The 15,911-nt window shown below is 44.1% G+C and overlaps 1 protein-coding gene across 1 annotated transcript in view; it reads right to left on the bottom strand.

The window, feature by feature from the left end:
- Positions 1-2,104: 2,104 nt before the first annotated feature.
- ZBTB8B (zinc finger and BTB domain containing 8B) overlaps positions 2,105-15,911 on the bottom strand; it is a 16,404-nt gene continuing 2,597 nt past the window's right edge. Inside the window, 2 exon segments of the mRNA XM_010836915.1 lie at positions 2,105-3,511; positions 6,508-6,686. Of these exon segments, the coding sequence (XP_010835217.1) occupies positions 3,194-3,511; positions 6,508-6,686 (497 nt within the window). The 3' untranslated portion in view covers positions 2,105-3,193.

Genomic DNA, 15,911 nt, shown 5'->3' with positions numbered 1-15,911 from the left:
TGCCAAATATAAACTAGATCATGAATGGTCTGCATTGGAAAAACTATGAATCTACTTATAAAAATATCACCAACTCCACAAATTAAACCTCAGAGACACTGTGTAGGTTAAAAATACTGACCACCAAATGTGAACATAAATTTAAAACTGCGGGCAGTTTATGATCTGATAGTCCATACAGAGGAATTATCTCCTTTAAATGTAATAGAATTCAACTACCAAATCTAGTTATTCCCAATGCCAACACACAAACTCCAAACAGCCAACCAGGAATGTAACAATCTGAGACATTACAGAGAAATAGAATTGTTTAAATACTAAGCTTCACATTCCATTTTCCTCTCAATGATTTTGCTACTTTAAAATCAGAGCCCAGTAATAGTTCTAGCAGTACGAATCAGATCAGAATTTCTAAGTTTCCACATCACACATCTAATCAGATCTCAGGCAAGTCATGGACCATCTATCATCTGGCCTCAGTGTCTTCATTTAATGAATCCACTATTTTCAAAACTTGTGGGAGTGTAAGTGAAAATGTAAGTTGCTCAGTTGTGTCCAACTTTTTGCGACCCCATGGACTATAGACTGCCAGGCTCCTCTGTCCATGAGATTTTCCAGGCAAGAATACTAGAGTGGGTTGCCATGCCCTTCTCCAGGGTATCTTCCTGACCTAGGAACTGAACCCAGCTCTCCTGCACTGCAGGCAGATTCGTTACCATCTGAGCCACCAGAGAAGCATAAGGATCTAATAAATATTATGAAGGTAAAAGGTAGCCTAAAATGTACAATAAAATTAAGTTCATTAAAGATATCATTTTTTTAAATCCTGCTTTATCTTACAGCTGGTTTCTCAACCTTGGTACTCTTGTCATTGTGGACTACATTCATCTTTGCTGTAGGGACCGTCCTATACCTTGAGGGCATTTAGCAGCATCCCCGCCTCCACCCACTGGATGCCAGCAGCACCCCACCCCAAGCTATGACACTTGAGAGGGTCTCCAGACACTGCCGGATACAGGTCCTCTGGGGAGCAAAATCACCCCCAGTTGAAAATCACTGTCTTAGAGTGAAATCTCTAATGTAAAATGTTTTATCTTGCACCCAGGGATATGAATAGATCATGGGGTCACCAGAGAGGATCATTGCTCTGCTGGAGAAAGCAGGCTGAGAGTTGAGCTGTGAGGTAGAAAGGTCAAATTAAAACATCAGAAATACTTTAGACAAAGAAAGCAAAACATAACAAAACTCCTTGCAAAGTATATCTTTTACACCTCCATTTAGGTTTCCCTCTTGCTAAGGTCCCTCTTCTAAAACAACACTAATAGTCTCATTTCTGGTAAGAAAAGTATTTCTGGTCCTTGATAATTTTCTGTGTGTAACTCTTGACCTAGAACAGTAATTTTCCAACTACCTCTGATAAAAGAGGTAACATTTTTTTGTTGTTGGTTTTTCAGTTTGCTGCGCAGTGTGCCTTCCAGGGAGTCCAGTCCCCCGACCAGGGATGGAACACAGGACCCCTGCAGCAGAAGCATGGAGTCCTAACCACTGGACTTCAGGGAATTCCCAAAAGACCCATTTTTAAATTTCCGATCAACTGCAGGCCAGGGTATGGCCCTACTGTATGGACTGGGATCCAGGAATTCATGGAGCTGAAGCTGTTTCAGGCCACAGTTTGAGCAGCACTGTCCTGGGGTTCCAACTTCTGTTGAGAAGCATGGTCTAAACACTTTCTGAACCCTTCAATGCTAACATTTTTTTACAAGCAAATTTATATTTTTTTGGTTAAAGAGGTAGAAAGTGATATTTTTTACTACCTTTTGAAATATAATTATAGTAAAATTAAAGGAGGGCTTCCCTGGTGGCACAGACGGTAAAGAATCTGCCTATAATGTGGGAGAACCAGGTTCAATCCCTGGGTTGGGAAGATCCCCTGAAGAAGGGAATGACAACCCACTCCAATATTCTGGCCTGGAGAATCCCATGGACAGAGGATCCTGGAGGGCTACAGTCCATGGGGTCCCAAAAAATTAAAGGAAGAAAAGGAATTTCCTTTAAAATCCATTTTGGATACTTAAACATAAGACAAAATTACAGAAGTGCCTGAAATATCTTTAATCCATAATACTTCTTGTTCTTTAGCCTTTTAAAGAAATACAGTCTCTTTTGTTAGAATAATTGTATGGCTGCAAAGTGAATAAAGAACAGACTGGTTTTAAAAATCTGTTCTTCTACTAACCTTCCCTTTCCCTCCAGATGATCTTTTAAAGGTAAACAATTTGGAAATATAACTTGCTTATGTAGGCTTACCCTTTCCCTCCAATTAAAGTTCTATTCATAAAGTAAAAGAATGGCAGTGATGGCTGCATTGCCAGGTTACACAGTGGTGGCTCTCAGAAATGGCTGGAAAACACAGAGGAGCATTTTGAGCTTTGCCCAAATGACTTGCTTCATGATCGTAAAACGGGTTATTTGTGTGCGCACAATTGTCAAACACCAAGCCAGACAGGGAAACCACCCAGACCTGGGCTCTCAGGCTCCCTTCCTGGGGCTAACTTAAAATGTAATTTGACGGGGGCAAGTCACAGTGCCATAAGGAGCCTTTCAGCTCATTTCCATGCTTGTCTGCACATAAATACCCTCAGCCTCTAAAACTGCAATCTTAGATTTAGAAAGTACCTTTTACAATCATAAAGCCAGACAGCCCTGCCTACCTTAAATCAAGCAAGCTTTCTGCTTAACGCTTTACCAGAAAGTTACAGTACAGAATTGATCAGGAGAGGCTTGGCAGAGGTAAGATTGATCTCGAAATTTAATATATTCTTGCCCACCTTTTCAGAGAAAGAGGATGACGACATAGGAATGCAGAAGACTGAGAAACTACAAAAACAGCTATAGAGGTTTTCTTATCTTTCTCCAATCCAGAGTTTGGATGCATAGCTCTGGAAAAAACAGCAAGCCTCAGGGCCAACCTTGATTCACTCAGAAAGCCTTCAGAAACCAGGGGCACCACTAAAAAATCGTTAGTCCTCTGAGTCACAGAATCCAACCTCCACTGTGCAGCCTAACAAAAATGCAAATAATTGGCAGTGAAAAAATGTTCCTCTCAGGGTTCCACGCCATTGGACAAAGGGTGGCTTTCACTCACAGAATCAGCAAGAACAAATTCTAAACCCTCTCCTCCACCAAGTTACTGCTACGTAAGCGTGTCTCCACCAGATAAGTTGGGCTGAATTTGGGGTCTGTCGTCAGAATCTTCTCCAGCGGGGTCATTTTCCTCCCCAGACTCCACATAGATCGGCCAGTCACTGTCTGTGTCACTCTTTTCTTGGCTCTCGAACGACGCCTCCACCAGGCTGAGGTTGATGGGCATCAATTCGTCATCGTCGTCGTGCGTATCTGTAATGCAGGTGCAGCTGTCACACAGCCCGAAGCGCCGCAGCCCCGGTGACAGGTGACTCGTGAAGGTTCTTCTGCAGCCCTTGCAGATGATTGGACGGTTGGATCTATGCACCTAAAATCACCAGCACAGTGCATGTCAGAGAAAAGAGGAGGAGCCATGGCCTTCAGGGCCCCATGTGATACGGCCCCTGGATGACCTTCTGGCTGCATTTCTCACCACTCTCCTTTTGCTTTTTCTGCCACCATCTCAGCCTCATCAAGATCCTTTCCAGCCCAGGGCCATGGGATGTGCATGGAGCAAGCCCTCCTCCCCACTGCCCCCTCTCCCCTCTTACTAAAGTCCTTTTGTGGTTTTTCTTGGCTGTGCCACAGGCTTATAGGATCTTAGATCCCTGACCAGTGATGAAACTGGCACCTTGGCAGTGAAAGCATGGAGTCCTTACCACTGGATTGTCAAGGAATTTCCACTAATGCCTTTCAAGGAAGTCTTTTCTGATGCTCCAGGCCAGACTAGATCTCCCAGCTATATAGTCTCACCTATACTTCTCCCTTCATGTCTAACAAATCATTGGTAAAATTTACTAGGTTACAGATTTATAATTTACTAGATTATAGAGCTATAGAAATTGATAGATTATAAGCTCCACGAGGTCACAGACTAGCTTCACCCATGTTCTCTGTCCTCTGTGTCACATCTGTTACTGTATCCCTAGTGCCTGGCATGGAAAGGGCAATCGGTGAACCAATTAGGATTTTAGGCATGGCTTCTTAAATACTTTGGAATGTTTAGTTATTAAGAAGGCAGATTTCCCAAACAGTGTATTTCCCAAACATGCCAGCGGATGCTTCAGCCTTGACTTCTTTGTTGATAAATGTGTTCCTTACATATGAAAAGAGCTTTGCATACTAGAAAAGAGAACTTGATCTCCTAACCCCATGCAACTCCTCATGAGGACAGCAGCCCCAGGGATCCTCTTTGTATAAGGAACTATCTATCTGAAGTGTGCACTCTTCAGGAACTCCAGCCAACTGGGGATCTGTGAATGAATAAGAGCCTCCCTTGTGGAGAGCTCTGGATGCAGGATACATACAAGAAGCGAGACAGACAGAGAGGCTGATGCAGGAGAAGGGCCAATAACAATACTTAGGTTGCTGGAGCTGCCCTTACATGTCCTGGGTTCCCATGAGGTTTCCTGGGTTTCCTGAGTCAACCTGAGTGTGTTTGTGACCCTTGCAGCCTGATGGAGCCTTTGAATAGTAGACTGGATCTAGTACAGAGTGGAATGCGGATTACAACCAATGAAACATCTTAGAGGCACCCAGGGACCGATTTTTGCCAAGATGGATTGGAGATTAATTTGAGAAAAAAAAGGCCAAACAAAAACTTAACATCTTAGGATAAAGCCATTCTCAGGTAAGTGTGCTGGGTCCAACACTGAGAGGAAAGGCAGTCAGTCAGTCACCTTGAATGTATCTAAGTCTAGATACTATCAAAACTGTAATTCACATATCATAAAATTCACCCTTTTAAAGTGTACAATTCAGTGGTTTTTAGCATACTCATAAGGTTGTACAACTATCACCACCATCTAATTTTAGGACATTTTCATCACTCCAAAAAGAAAACCTGTGCCCATTAATGGTCTTATCTCTCCCATCCCCACAGGCTTCAACCACCAATCTACTCTCTATCGCAGTGGGTCTGCCCACTTTGTATATTTCATATAAATGGAATTACATAATAGATGGCCTTTGGTGACTTGCTGCTTTCACGGAGCCTAATGCTTTCAAGGTTATTCCATGTTGTAGCATGTATCAGGACTTCATCTCATTTTATGGCTAAACAATAGTCCATTATAGGGGTACACCACACTTTGTTTATTCATTCATCAGTGATAAATATTTGGATTGTTTCTATTTTGGGGGCTCCTCTGTCCATGGGATTCTCCAGGCAAGAATACTGGAGTGGGTAGCCATTCCCTTCTCCAGGGTCCAGAGGAGCCTGGGGGGCCACAGTCCATGGGGTCTCAAAGAGTCAGACACGACTGAGCGACAATGGTGACTTCATGCCTAACCTCTGGAGGAAACACTAAACTGTCTTGCACAGTGGCTGCACCAGTTGGTGTTCCCACTAGCAGTATATGAGGATTCCAGTTTCTCTACCTCTTCACCAGCACCGTGTTATTATAAATTGCTTATTATAGCAATCCAAGTTTGTGTGAAGTGGCACCACTCCCATTCTGTGGGTTGTCTTTTCACATTCTTGAGAGTGTCTTTTGAAATCCAAATCATTTTTATGTCGGAGTTTTCAAAGACTCATTGACTTGTTCAAGTGTTAGTCACTCAGTCATGCCTGACTCTGTGACCCCGTGGAATGTAGCCCACCAGGCCCCTCTGTCCGTGGAATTCTGCAGGCAAGAATACTGGAGTGGGTAGCCATTCCGTTCTCCATGGGATCTTCCCAAACCAGGGATCGAACCCAGGTGTCCTGTATTGTAGGTGGCTTCTTTACCATTTGAGCCACCAGGGAAGTCCCTGGTGGCTGCCTTGCTCAAAGATAATCTTAAATACAATGCCTTTCTACATGGTCTGAATGCTTTTTAGCAGCTGGGACTCACCCACTTACATGGAAGACAGAATCCTAGGCAGCAGCTAGTGGGCAGGGAGGGCCCCTTGGCCGGGGGTCCCCTTTGCTGCTCACAGGCAGCCCTATAAATGGTGTTATACCTCTTCCCTACCCCGGGGTGCTGAGGTTGGGTGGGAAACTGAGGCTGCAGCTTACCCTTGGGGGAACAGACTCCCAATCCCTAAGCCCCAGTGTTCTCTGCCTTTTGACAATCATCCTCAGACTAGGATCTGAACTTTCTTAACTTTCCTTCTAGGAAAACTAGTTTGTAACCGTATAAGTTTTCACTTTTTCTTTTTCCACTAACCCAGCTATAATTTAGTAGAAGAAATACATGTTTAAAATTCTCTGACAATACCCCAGTGGACAGAGAAGTGAAAAACTGAGGGGCTTCACCTTTACATTAAACACATTTCATGAACCACCTTCCACGCCCCGCCACTCTCCGCCATCCTGAGAGATCCAACAGCTGCGACACTTACACTGAGCGCGTGACTCCGCAGATGCTCCTGTCGAGTGAACCTCTTGCCACAGGTCTCACAAGGATAGGGCCGCTCCCCTGTGTGCGAGCGGATATGCCGCTTAAGGATGCCCTTCTGTTTGGCACTGTAGGGGCAGAAAGGACACTTGTGCAGCTTGATGGGCACCACCAGCACATCACCTGGGGAACAAACGGTACTGTAAGCAGCAACAAGACTGGCTGCCCTCCAATGGATGGAATCCAGAGCAGGAGAACTCCACCAGCCCAGTTCAAGAGGGAGAATCCCAACTCCACCAGCAGCTAACAGCAAGACGGTGTCTGCAGATCCTGACTCTGCTGGGCTCTGGGTCAGCCAGAGAGGGAAACGGGCTTCTGATACAAGACTGCAAGGAATGCTGTGAGGCATCAGCTTTCAAACTTCTCTGTGGCTCAGAGTTAGAAACAGCGCTTATGTCACAGCCTGAGAACACATGTATCCTCATGTGGACAGCTTGAAACACTTTCCAAAATAATACTCACTCTGATAATGTCTATTCTCCTTGATTTCATTTTAGGAAAATAATGATCGAGACCCTGTTATAGAATGAATTGCATCCCTCCCCACATATTCCTATCTTAAAGTCATAACCTCCAGTGCCACTTGTATGTAAAGACAGGGCCTTTAAGGAGGTAATTAAGGTTAAATGAGGTCGCAAGGGTAGAGCTCTTATCTGATAGGACTGGGATCCTTATAAGAAGAGGAACAATGCCAGAGGTGCCAGGAACGATGGCTTTCTCTCTCTATTCTTGCACAGAGGACAGGTCACGTGAGGACAAGCAAAAAGGTAGTTGTCTGCAAGCCAGGAAGAGAGCTCTCACTAGAAACCAACCATGCTGGCAGCTCGATCTTGGACTGAGCCTCCAAAACTGTGAGATAATAAATTTCTGTTGATAAAACTACTTAGCCTGTGATATTCTGTTATGCCTGCCTGAGTTGACTAATGCAAACCTCCTGAACTGATATAATGACCCTCAAAAATGTGTGGAAAAAAACAAACAACTATTACGATGGATCAGACCTCCAGACCAGGTTTCATGCTTTCTTTGACAACAGCTCCCGGAATAGCTTTCAGGCATATATAGGAGAGGTTTGCTATAAAGCAGCCCCCACACTGTTTGGAATTTATATTAACTCTGTATATATGAGATCATCAAATATCTAAAAATTCATTTAAATCTTTTTCCCTTTTTTTTTCCACCTTGTTCATACAGCTGTTAGGGTGACAACATGATTATCACCCACATGTATAGAGACTGACCCTTTCAAGTTTCCTGAGTTACCCTATTGGCAGTGTTCTGAGACTCATTTCCTCTATCCATGCCCTTCAGGATTTTACAGAATTTGATCATATCATATATGCGGAGGCACTAATAACTCAAGTTTTCCAGGCATAGAAATTAGGAGTCGCGTTCTGGCTCTGCCACTTACAAGCCGTGTGATCTTGGGCATCTCACCTGACTTCTCTGTGCTTTAATTCACTCATCTGTAAAATAGGGATAATAATAATTCCCACCTCACAGGATTGTGGTAAGAACAAAATGAGGTAATACCTGAAACACAGCACCCGGCACATAATAAGCTCTCATAAACGTCAGCCATTTTTGTAACATCACCTCGGTGTTTCTCTCCTGATTAATCTGGCCAGGCTCCTGCGGTCTCTCTCAACGCAGGAGTAACTCCTTTTCTCTGAGACCTTCTTGGGACACTTACCTGGGCTTTATACCTTTCCTGAGGTGCTGCCAAAAGTATGGCAAGCTGAACGTCAAGTGAGTACCCAACATCATTCTATGTAAGGGTGGAGATTATCTTCTTTAGCTTCTAGTTCCCATGCTGATAATGTCTAACATTTTTCATAATCTATAATGAAGGAGATCAAACCAGTCAATCCTAAAGGAAATCAACCCTGAATATTTATCGGAAGGACTGATGCTGAAGCTAAAGCTCCAATACTTTGGCCATCTGATGAGAAGAGCTGACTCATTGGAGAAGACCCTGATGCTGGGAAAGACTGAAGGCAGGAAGAAAAGGGGGCAACAGAGGATGAGATGGTTGGATGGCATAATCAACTCAATGGACATGAGTATGAGCGAACTCTGGGAGATGGTGAAGGACAGGGAAGCCTGGTGTACTGCAGTCCATGGGGTTGCAAAGAGTCATATGACTGAGTGACTGAACAACAATAATGACTCCAAAATCTGTCTCCCGGAATAAAAGCAGCAGCTCGTGGCTCAGCACTGCATATACATGTCGGATTATTTACTTCTCACTGCTTACACTGGCACTGAGAGACCAGTTTCCTGCTCACTCCCCTGGCACTGTGGACTCTTCTTATCATTTATCCCCATCAGCCTGGCATTGTGCTACCACCTTCTTCCTGATTATCTACAAAAACATTAAGTAAAATGGGTCCACTGTTAGACCTTGGGGGAAAAAATAACCATTAACTACATCTCCATCAGGAAAGTATGAATTACTGCAACATTTCCCTTCTCTCTTATGATCTGGCTCCCCCAGAAGAGCAGTTCACCTGAATGCCTATTACATGTGAGGCACTGTGTCAAGATACATTGTTATCAAGATACTTGTTTCTTCACTCAAGAAGATAAGTCTAGCAGGAGAGAAAGACATGTAAACAAAGTCATACAATATAATGTAACAAATGCAAAGTTCAAAGTGATGAAGAAATGTAGACAAGGGTGTCGGTGGGATGAAATCAGAGATTTGGATTGACATATATACACTAGTGTGTATAAAATAGATAACTAATAAGAATCTACTGCATAACAGAGAATTCTACTCAATGCCCTGTGCTACCGTGCTTAGTCACTCAGTCATGTCTGACTCTGTGACCCCATGGACTGCAGCCTGCCAGGCTCCTCTGTCCATGGGATTCTCCAAATAAGAATACTGGAGTGGGTTGCCATTCCCTTTTCCAAGGGATCTTCCTGCCCCAGAGATCAAACTTGGGTCTCCTGCATTGCAGGGGGATTCTTTACCATCTGAGCCACCAGCGTAGCTCTATGGTGACCTAAATGGGAAGGAAATCTAAAAAGAGGGGATATATGTATACCTGGGCTTCCCTGATGGCTCAGTTGGTAAAGAATCTGCCTGCAATGCAGGAGACCCGGGTTCAATCCCTGGGTTGGGAAGATCCCCAGGAGGAGGGCATGGCAACCCACTCCAGTATTCTTCCCTGGAGAATCCCCAAGGACAGAGGAGCCTGACAGGCTGCAGTCCATGGGGTCGCAAAGAGTTGGACATGACTGAGTAACTAAGCACAGCACAGCACATATGTATACATATAACTGATTCATTTTGCTGTACAGCAGAAACTAACACAACATTGAAAAACAACTGTTCTCTAATAAAAAATTTTTAAAAAGAAGAAAGAAAGATAGTGAAAATAATGAATTCTCTCCTGGAGTTCAGAGATGATCTCACAGGAGAGGTGACCTTTGAGCAAGGTTTTGAAGGATGAATAGGAGTTCACTGGGAGTTTGAGAAAGAGAAAGGGTATCTCAGGCAGGGAAACAGCACAAGTTTAGGCACAGAGGTAAATGAGAATAGGGAATACAAAGCAGGGTGGAGAAGAATGAGGAATGAAGCCAAGGAAAGGGGCAAGAACTTCTGGGGAAGGTCCCAAGGTCACATTTATGAATTCACTCAGCAAATTTATCCTGAGCACCTACAATGTGCCAGACTGGGTTCTAGGCCCTGGGGATACAGTAGTGATCAGAAAAGACAAAAATCCCTGCCTCTGCAACACTAACATGTTAATGAACTCAGACTTTATCCTTTAAGCAGGTAGGGTTTTAAGCAAGGAAGGTACAAGGTGATATGACTTTTAAAGGATTCCTCTGGGGATAATGCAGGGGAAGGGTTTAAGAGAGGCAAGATTAAAGGCAGGAAGTCCAGTGGGGAGGGGATGAGAGAAGACAGAACTAAAGCCTGTGACTGTGGAGGCGGAGACGAGGAGAGAGAATTGAGAAATAAAATTCACAGCATATGATGACCTCAATGGGGAGGACAGAGCAGAGGAAAGGGAAGATTCTAAATGACACTGATTCTAGGTTAGCTGACGTGATAGGTGATGGTGGAATAAACCAAGGCAGGGAACACAGGAGGAAAAGCAGATGCAGGATGAATGAGGTCAGTCGGGATTTTATCATGTTTGAGGCAGGCTCAGTGCATCCACTTTTTTTTGGTGGGGGTGGGGCAGGGGGGATACTTGGATTAGACAGATCAATCTGGAGCTTGGGGAAAGAAGCAAAGAATACAGTTATGAGTCCTCAGTAGATTGAGTGGTTGCTTTAACTGAGGCCTGGCTGTCCCCTAAGCACCCTGATTCCGTTAACCCATGGCCTTGACACCCTGGATCAGGGGAGGGTAGGTCTTCCTCGGGCTTCACTGTCATCTCCAGAGCAAGATGTTTTGAAGGTCATCCCATCAGATGATACCGATGCTCATCCTTATTACAGTCATCTAGGAGTCCCCGGGTCATCTTGCTCCTTGGAGATTTGATCACACTGCCTTCAGACTCTACTCCTGGAAAAATTCTTGGTGTGAATACCAAAAATGACCCTTCCAATGCCCTGGCCCCTCTGTTCCTGGATCTCCTTTCTTCCAGAGACCTTATCCTCCAATCCATCTCAGCCACCCAATCCTAGACGAAGAGGTCTCAACTTTGCCTGCATATAAAAATGCAGCTTAAAATGAAAAACAATACTAATGCCCAATCTCCATCCCAAGCTAATGGGTGGGGTGGGACCCAAGCAGCACATTTTTTTAATGTTTTTTTATGTGGTGAAGATCACATAATATAAAACAGACTGTTTTAACCATATTTAACTGTACAGCTCAGTAGCACTAAGTACATTCACATGGTTCTGCAATTCTCACCATCATCCATCTCCCGAATTTTTCTCCTACCTAAGCTGAAACTTGGGTTTCCCTGGTGGCTCAGACAGTAAAGAATCCGCCTGCAGTGCAGGAGACCTTAACCTCACATCCCCTTCCAGCCATGGAAGCATTTCTTTGTTCCCTTCACAGTAAATTTCTTGAAAGAAGTACTATACCATCTTCACATCTACATTTGAGGGTTTTGGGGTTTTTTTTTTTTGAGGTCTCTGGGCTTAGTGCTTTATTCTAATATTCCAATAATCACCATAATCACCATTTTATTTTATTATTTTTATGAAGTATAGTTTATTTACAATATTATATAGGTTTCAGGTGTATAGCACAGTGATTCAGTATTTTTACAATTTATGCTCCCTCATAAGAAAATGATTACAATTCACTGTGCTGTACAATATATCTTTGTTGCTTATCTATTTTAATTTTTCTTTAAGTTTTAGGCATCCTATTTGATGTTTCCCCTCCCATTGTTTAAGTCTTTACTGAATTTGTTACAATATTGCTTCTGTTTCATGACTTGATTTTTTTTGGTCCTAAGGCACGTGGGATCTTAGCTCCCTGACCAGGGATCAAACCTGTAACCCTTGCATTGGAAGGGGAAATCTTAACCACTGGACTGCCAGCGGAGTCTCTGAGTCCTCATCTAAGCCTACTCCATTTGGTCTTTTCCCCACCACTTCATCATACTGCTCACCCATGACCTCTCCATTAATAAACCCAATGATCAGTCCTCAATCTGCCTACACACAGTACCGGACATTGTTGATTTCTCCGTTATCTTGAAATGTTTTCTCCTCTTGACACCCATCACTATTCCTTCCTTCCTTGGTTGTGCCATGCACCACGTGGGATCTTACTTTCCCCACCAGGATCAAACGGCACCCTCTGCATTGGAAGCACAGAGTCTCTCCCACTGGACCACCAGGGGAGTACCGCAGCACTCCTGATTCTCTGCTGCCTCGCCCACTGCCCCTTCTCAGCTTCCTCCACTGGCTCCCTCATCTTCCTGACCTCCCAATGTTGGGGCTTCCCAGGGCTCAGTCCTTAGGTCTCTTATCTTCTCCTTCTAGATCTATGGAATACACAGAATTTAAATTGTGCAGATCCAACAATGACCCTAGATTTATATCTCAGCTCTGACTTACAGATGGAATCACTTACTGCACATCTTCACTGGGATATCCAACGGGCACCACAAACATAACATTTAAATCAATCGCTCAAGGTAAAAACATTAAGGCCATCTTTAATGCTTCTTTTTCTCATAACACTCATACAGCCATTAGGAACTCTGGTCAGCTCTATCTTTCAGAGTCAGTACAGTCCTAACCCAATCACATCTCACCTGCCTACTGCTACCACACTGATTCAAGGCGAGTGGGGTGGGAGAGAGGCACAAGAGGGAGGGGCTACGTATATACAAATAGCTGATTCACTTTGTTGTTCAGCAGAAACACAACCTTGTAAAGCAATTATATCCCAACAATAAAATAAAATTTAAAAAAATAGAAAAATGGGACTTCCCGGGTGGTCCAGAGATTAAGACTGTGCTCCCAATGCAGGGGGTCCAGGTCCAATCCCTGGTCAGGGCACTAGAACCCGCATGCCATAACTGAGAGTTTATGTGCTGTAACTAAGAGTTTACATGCCATAACTAAGACCTGGTGCAGTCAAATAAATAAATAAATAAGACAAAATAAATAAAATCTATTTTAAAGAAAAGAAAAAGAAGAAGGCGCACACCTCTCACCTGGGTTACTGCAGTTACCTCCTAAGCGGTTTTCCTGCTCCCACCTCACTCCCTGACAGTCTATGCTCCCCGTAGCCTATGCTCCCCTGTAGTCTACAGGAAAGCGAGAGGAGAAGCAAGAGGCCCACTTAGAAGGTAACTGCACACAGTACTCAGAAGGATCCTTTTAATACATGTCATCTCAAGTCACTCTCTGCGGAGCAATACTCAAAGACCTTCTCATCGCCTTCAAGGGCCTACCTGGTCCACCCTCACTCAGCCTCTCTGACCTTATCCCCCAACACTTGCTGCCTTACTCACTCCACTCCAGCCACACTAGCATCCTGGCTGTTCCTTTTGTTCACTTGCCAAGTGTGATCCTACACCTGGGCCTTTGCACCTTGCTCTTCTCTCTGCCTGGAATGTTCCCCCTGATATCTCTGCAGTTTGCTCTCTTACTCACTTAAGGTCTTTGCTTAAAGGCAACCTGTTAGCAAGTCCTGGTCAACAGTAAATAAAATAGCACCCCCTCACTCTCAGTCAACTTTGTCCCTGCTTTAGTTCTTCATATTCAGTCCAGTTCAGTTCAGTCGCTCAGTCGTGTCTGACTCTTTGCGACCCCATGAATTGCAGCACGCCAGGCCTCCCTGTCCATCACCAACTCCCGGAGTTCACTCAGACTCACTGAGTGAGTCAGTGATGCCATCCAGTCAGTGATGCCATCCAGCCATCTCATCCTCTGTCGTCCCCTTCTCCTCCTGTCCCCAATCTCTCCCAGCATCAGAGTCTTTTCCAATGAGTCAACTCTTCTTCATATTATACAGGTACTTATGTGTTACTGTCTGGCTCACAACGCTAGAATGTCAGCTCCACGAGGACAAGCACTGTCTTTTGTTCACTGTTATAAACGAATATTCATTCACTATAAACGAATAGTGCCTGGCATATAGGAAGTGCTCAATAAATATCTGTTAAATGAACAAATGAACAGGAATGATAAGATGTTAAAGAAGCAAGGCCATGATGGAATGCTGGACACACTGACATTAAACAATCCCATGATGAGGCTGAAAAGAAATGGACAAAGGTAACAGCAATGGGTACTCAAGGTGTCAGAAGCCAGGGGAAGAAAGAATTTCAAGAAGGAAAGATCAGAGTTAACTACTGAGAGTGGTCAGAAAGATAACATCTGAAAATCACTCACTGGATCAGCTCTGGAAATGTCCGGCTGACCTCATGAAGCAGGTGGGGTGTTGGGTAGGGGTCTTTCCTCACAGTGCGCTGAGAAAAGAACGGGAGGTAAAACGGTAGCAGTGGCCAATACAGATGAACTTTTCAGGAAGCAATGGGAGGTAGTGAGGCTGGCACTGGGAGGTCCAGGGGAGAAGAGATTATACGAGGACCACGTGCTTTGACAGTGTCTGCCAGTGTCAGAGATAAGTGAATACACAAGTACTATAACTGCCTCCTCACCATCTCCCTGCCCCAGTCTCCCATTTCTTCACTACCTTATGCTGAGGCCACATTAATCTTTCCTATCCACTCCCAAGCTCAGAAACTACCAACAATTCCCCTGTGCCTATAGATAGAAACTTACCTCTTACCATTTATGGCTTTCCATGACTGACTCCAATTTCTCCCTATGTTTTCTCTTCTTACCCTCAAATGCCACTTTTTAAAAAAATTGAAATATAGTTGAGTTGCCATATTGTGTTAGTTTCAGGTGTATAGCAAGGTGACTGTTCTACATATCCTTTTTCAGATTCTTTTGCATTATATTAATATGTTACAGCAAGATATTGAATATAGTTCCCTGTGCTATACAATAAGTCACTACTTATCGATTTTATATACAGTAGTGAGTACTCAGATGCCACTTTCATAAAGCCTCCCTAACCTAACAGCTGGAAGCCAGTTCTGCTTCTGGCCCGCTGTGAAATTCACACCTCCGTCTGTCTTTCAGCCCTAGTACCTTGTACCGCACGGTGCCAATTTCACACAGCTTAGCTTCTATAAGAAACCATCAGTTTTTTGAGAGCTGGAGCCATATCTGACTTATCTTTGTATCTTCACAAGGAAAGTGCTCAAGTATTTGAGCAAACATATGAAAAACCAAACAAATCAGTCTTACTCTGTCCCTTGGCACTTGGAGTAAATGTACCCTGGAGCCATGCAAATGGAATCAAAACCTGGCAGACAACAGGCGCGGCAAGCAGTCAGGAGACTGCCCTGCCCCAGGATGAGTTGGAAAGCTGACTTTATAGATGGACAGATGGATCTGAATGAAGGTGATGTAGATCTGAATTTCTATTTCTTGATACTCGTGATACAGGCAGAGGGGTTGAGAGACAAAATCAGTGCACTGAAATCCTCTAACCACCTGTGCTGCCCTCACAGTTTGTTTCATGAGTGAAATGAAGCCAGCCTGGGTTGCTATCAAAGAACATTAGTGGTGACATGTGCCAGTTCTATATTCTTAAGGAACTCGCCAAACCCTCTGGGTCTCAATTTCTCCATACTTCCTCCACCTAACTTACATGGCACTATGAGGGGCTGATGGATGGAGAAGGGGAACACAGACTGTGAAGTGCTACTCTTACACAGAAATTAGATTTTGGAAGTCCCTGGTGGTCCAATAGTTAAGAATCTGCCTGCCAATGCAAGAGACACAGGGTCCATCCCTGGTCTGGAAGATTCCACACGCCTCAGAGCAACTAAA

The sequence above is a fragment of the Bison bison genome, unplaced genomic scaffold, assembly GCF_000754665.1.
Source record: "Bison bison bison isolate TAMUID 2011002044 unplaced genomic scaffold, Bison_UMD1.0 scf7180017864068, whole genome shotgun sequence".
In the NCBI taxonomy this organism is placed as follows: Eukaryota; Metazoa; Chordata; class Mammalia; order Artiodactyla; family Bovidae; genus Bison; species Bison bison.
Note: the sequence above shows the minus strand (reverse complement) of the source record. Positions and strands in the feature narration are given on the sequence as shown.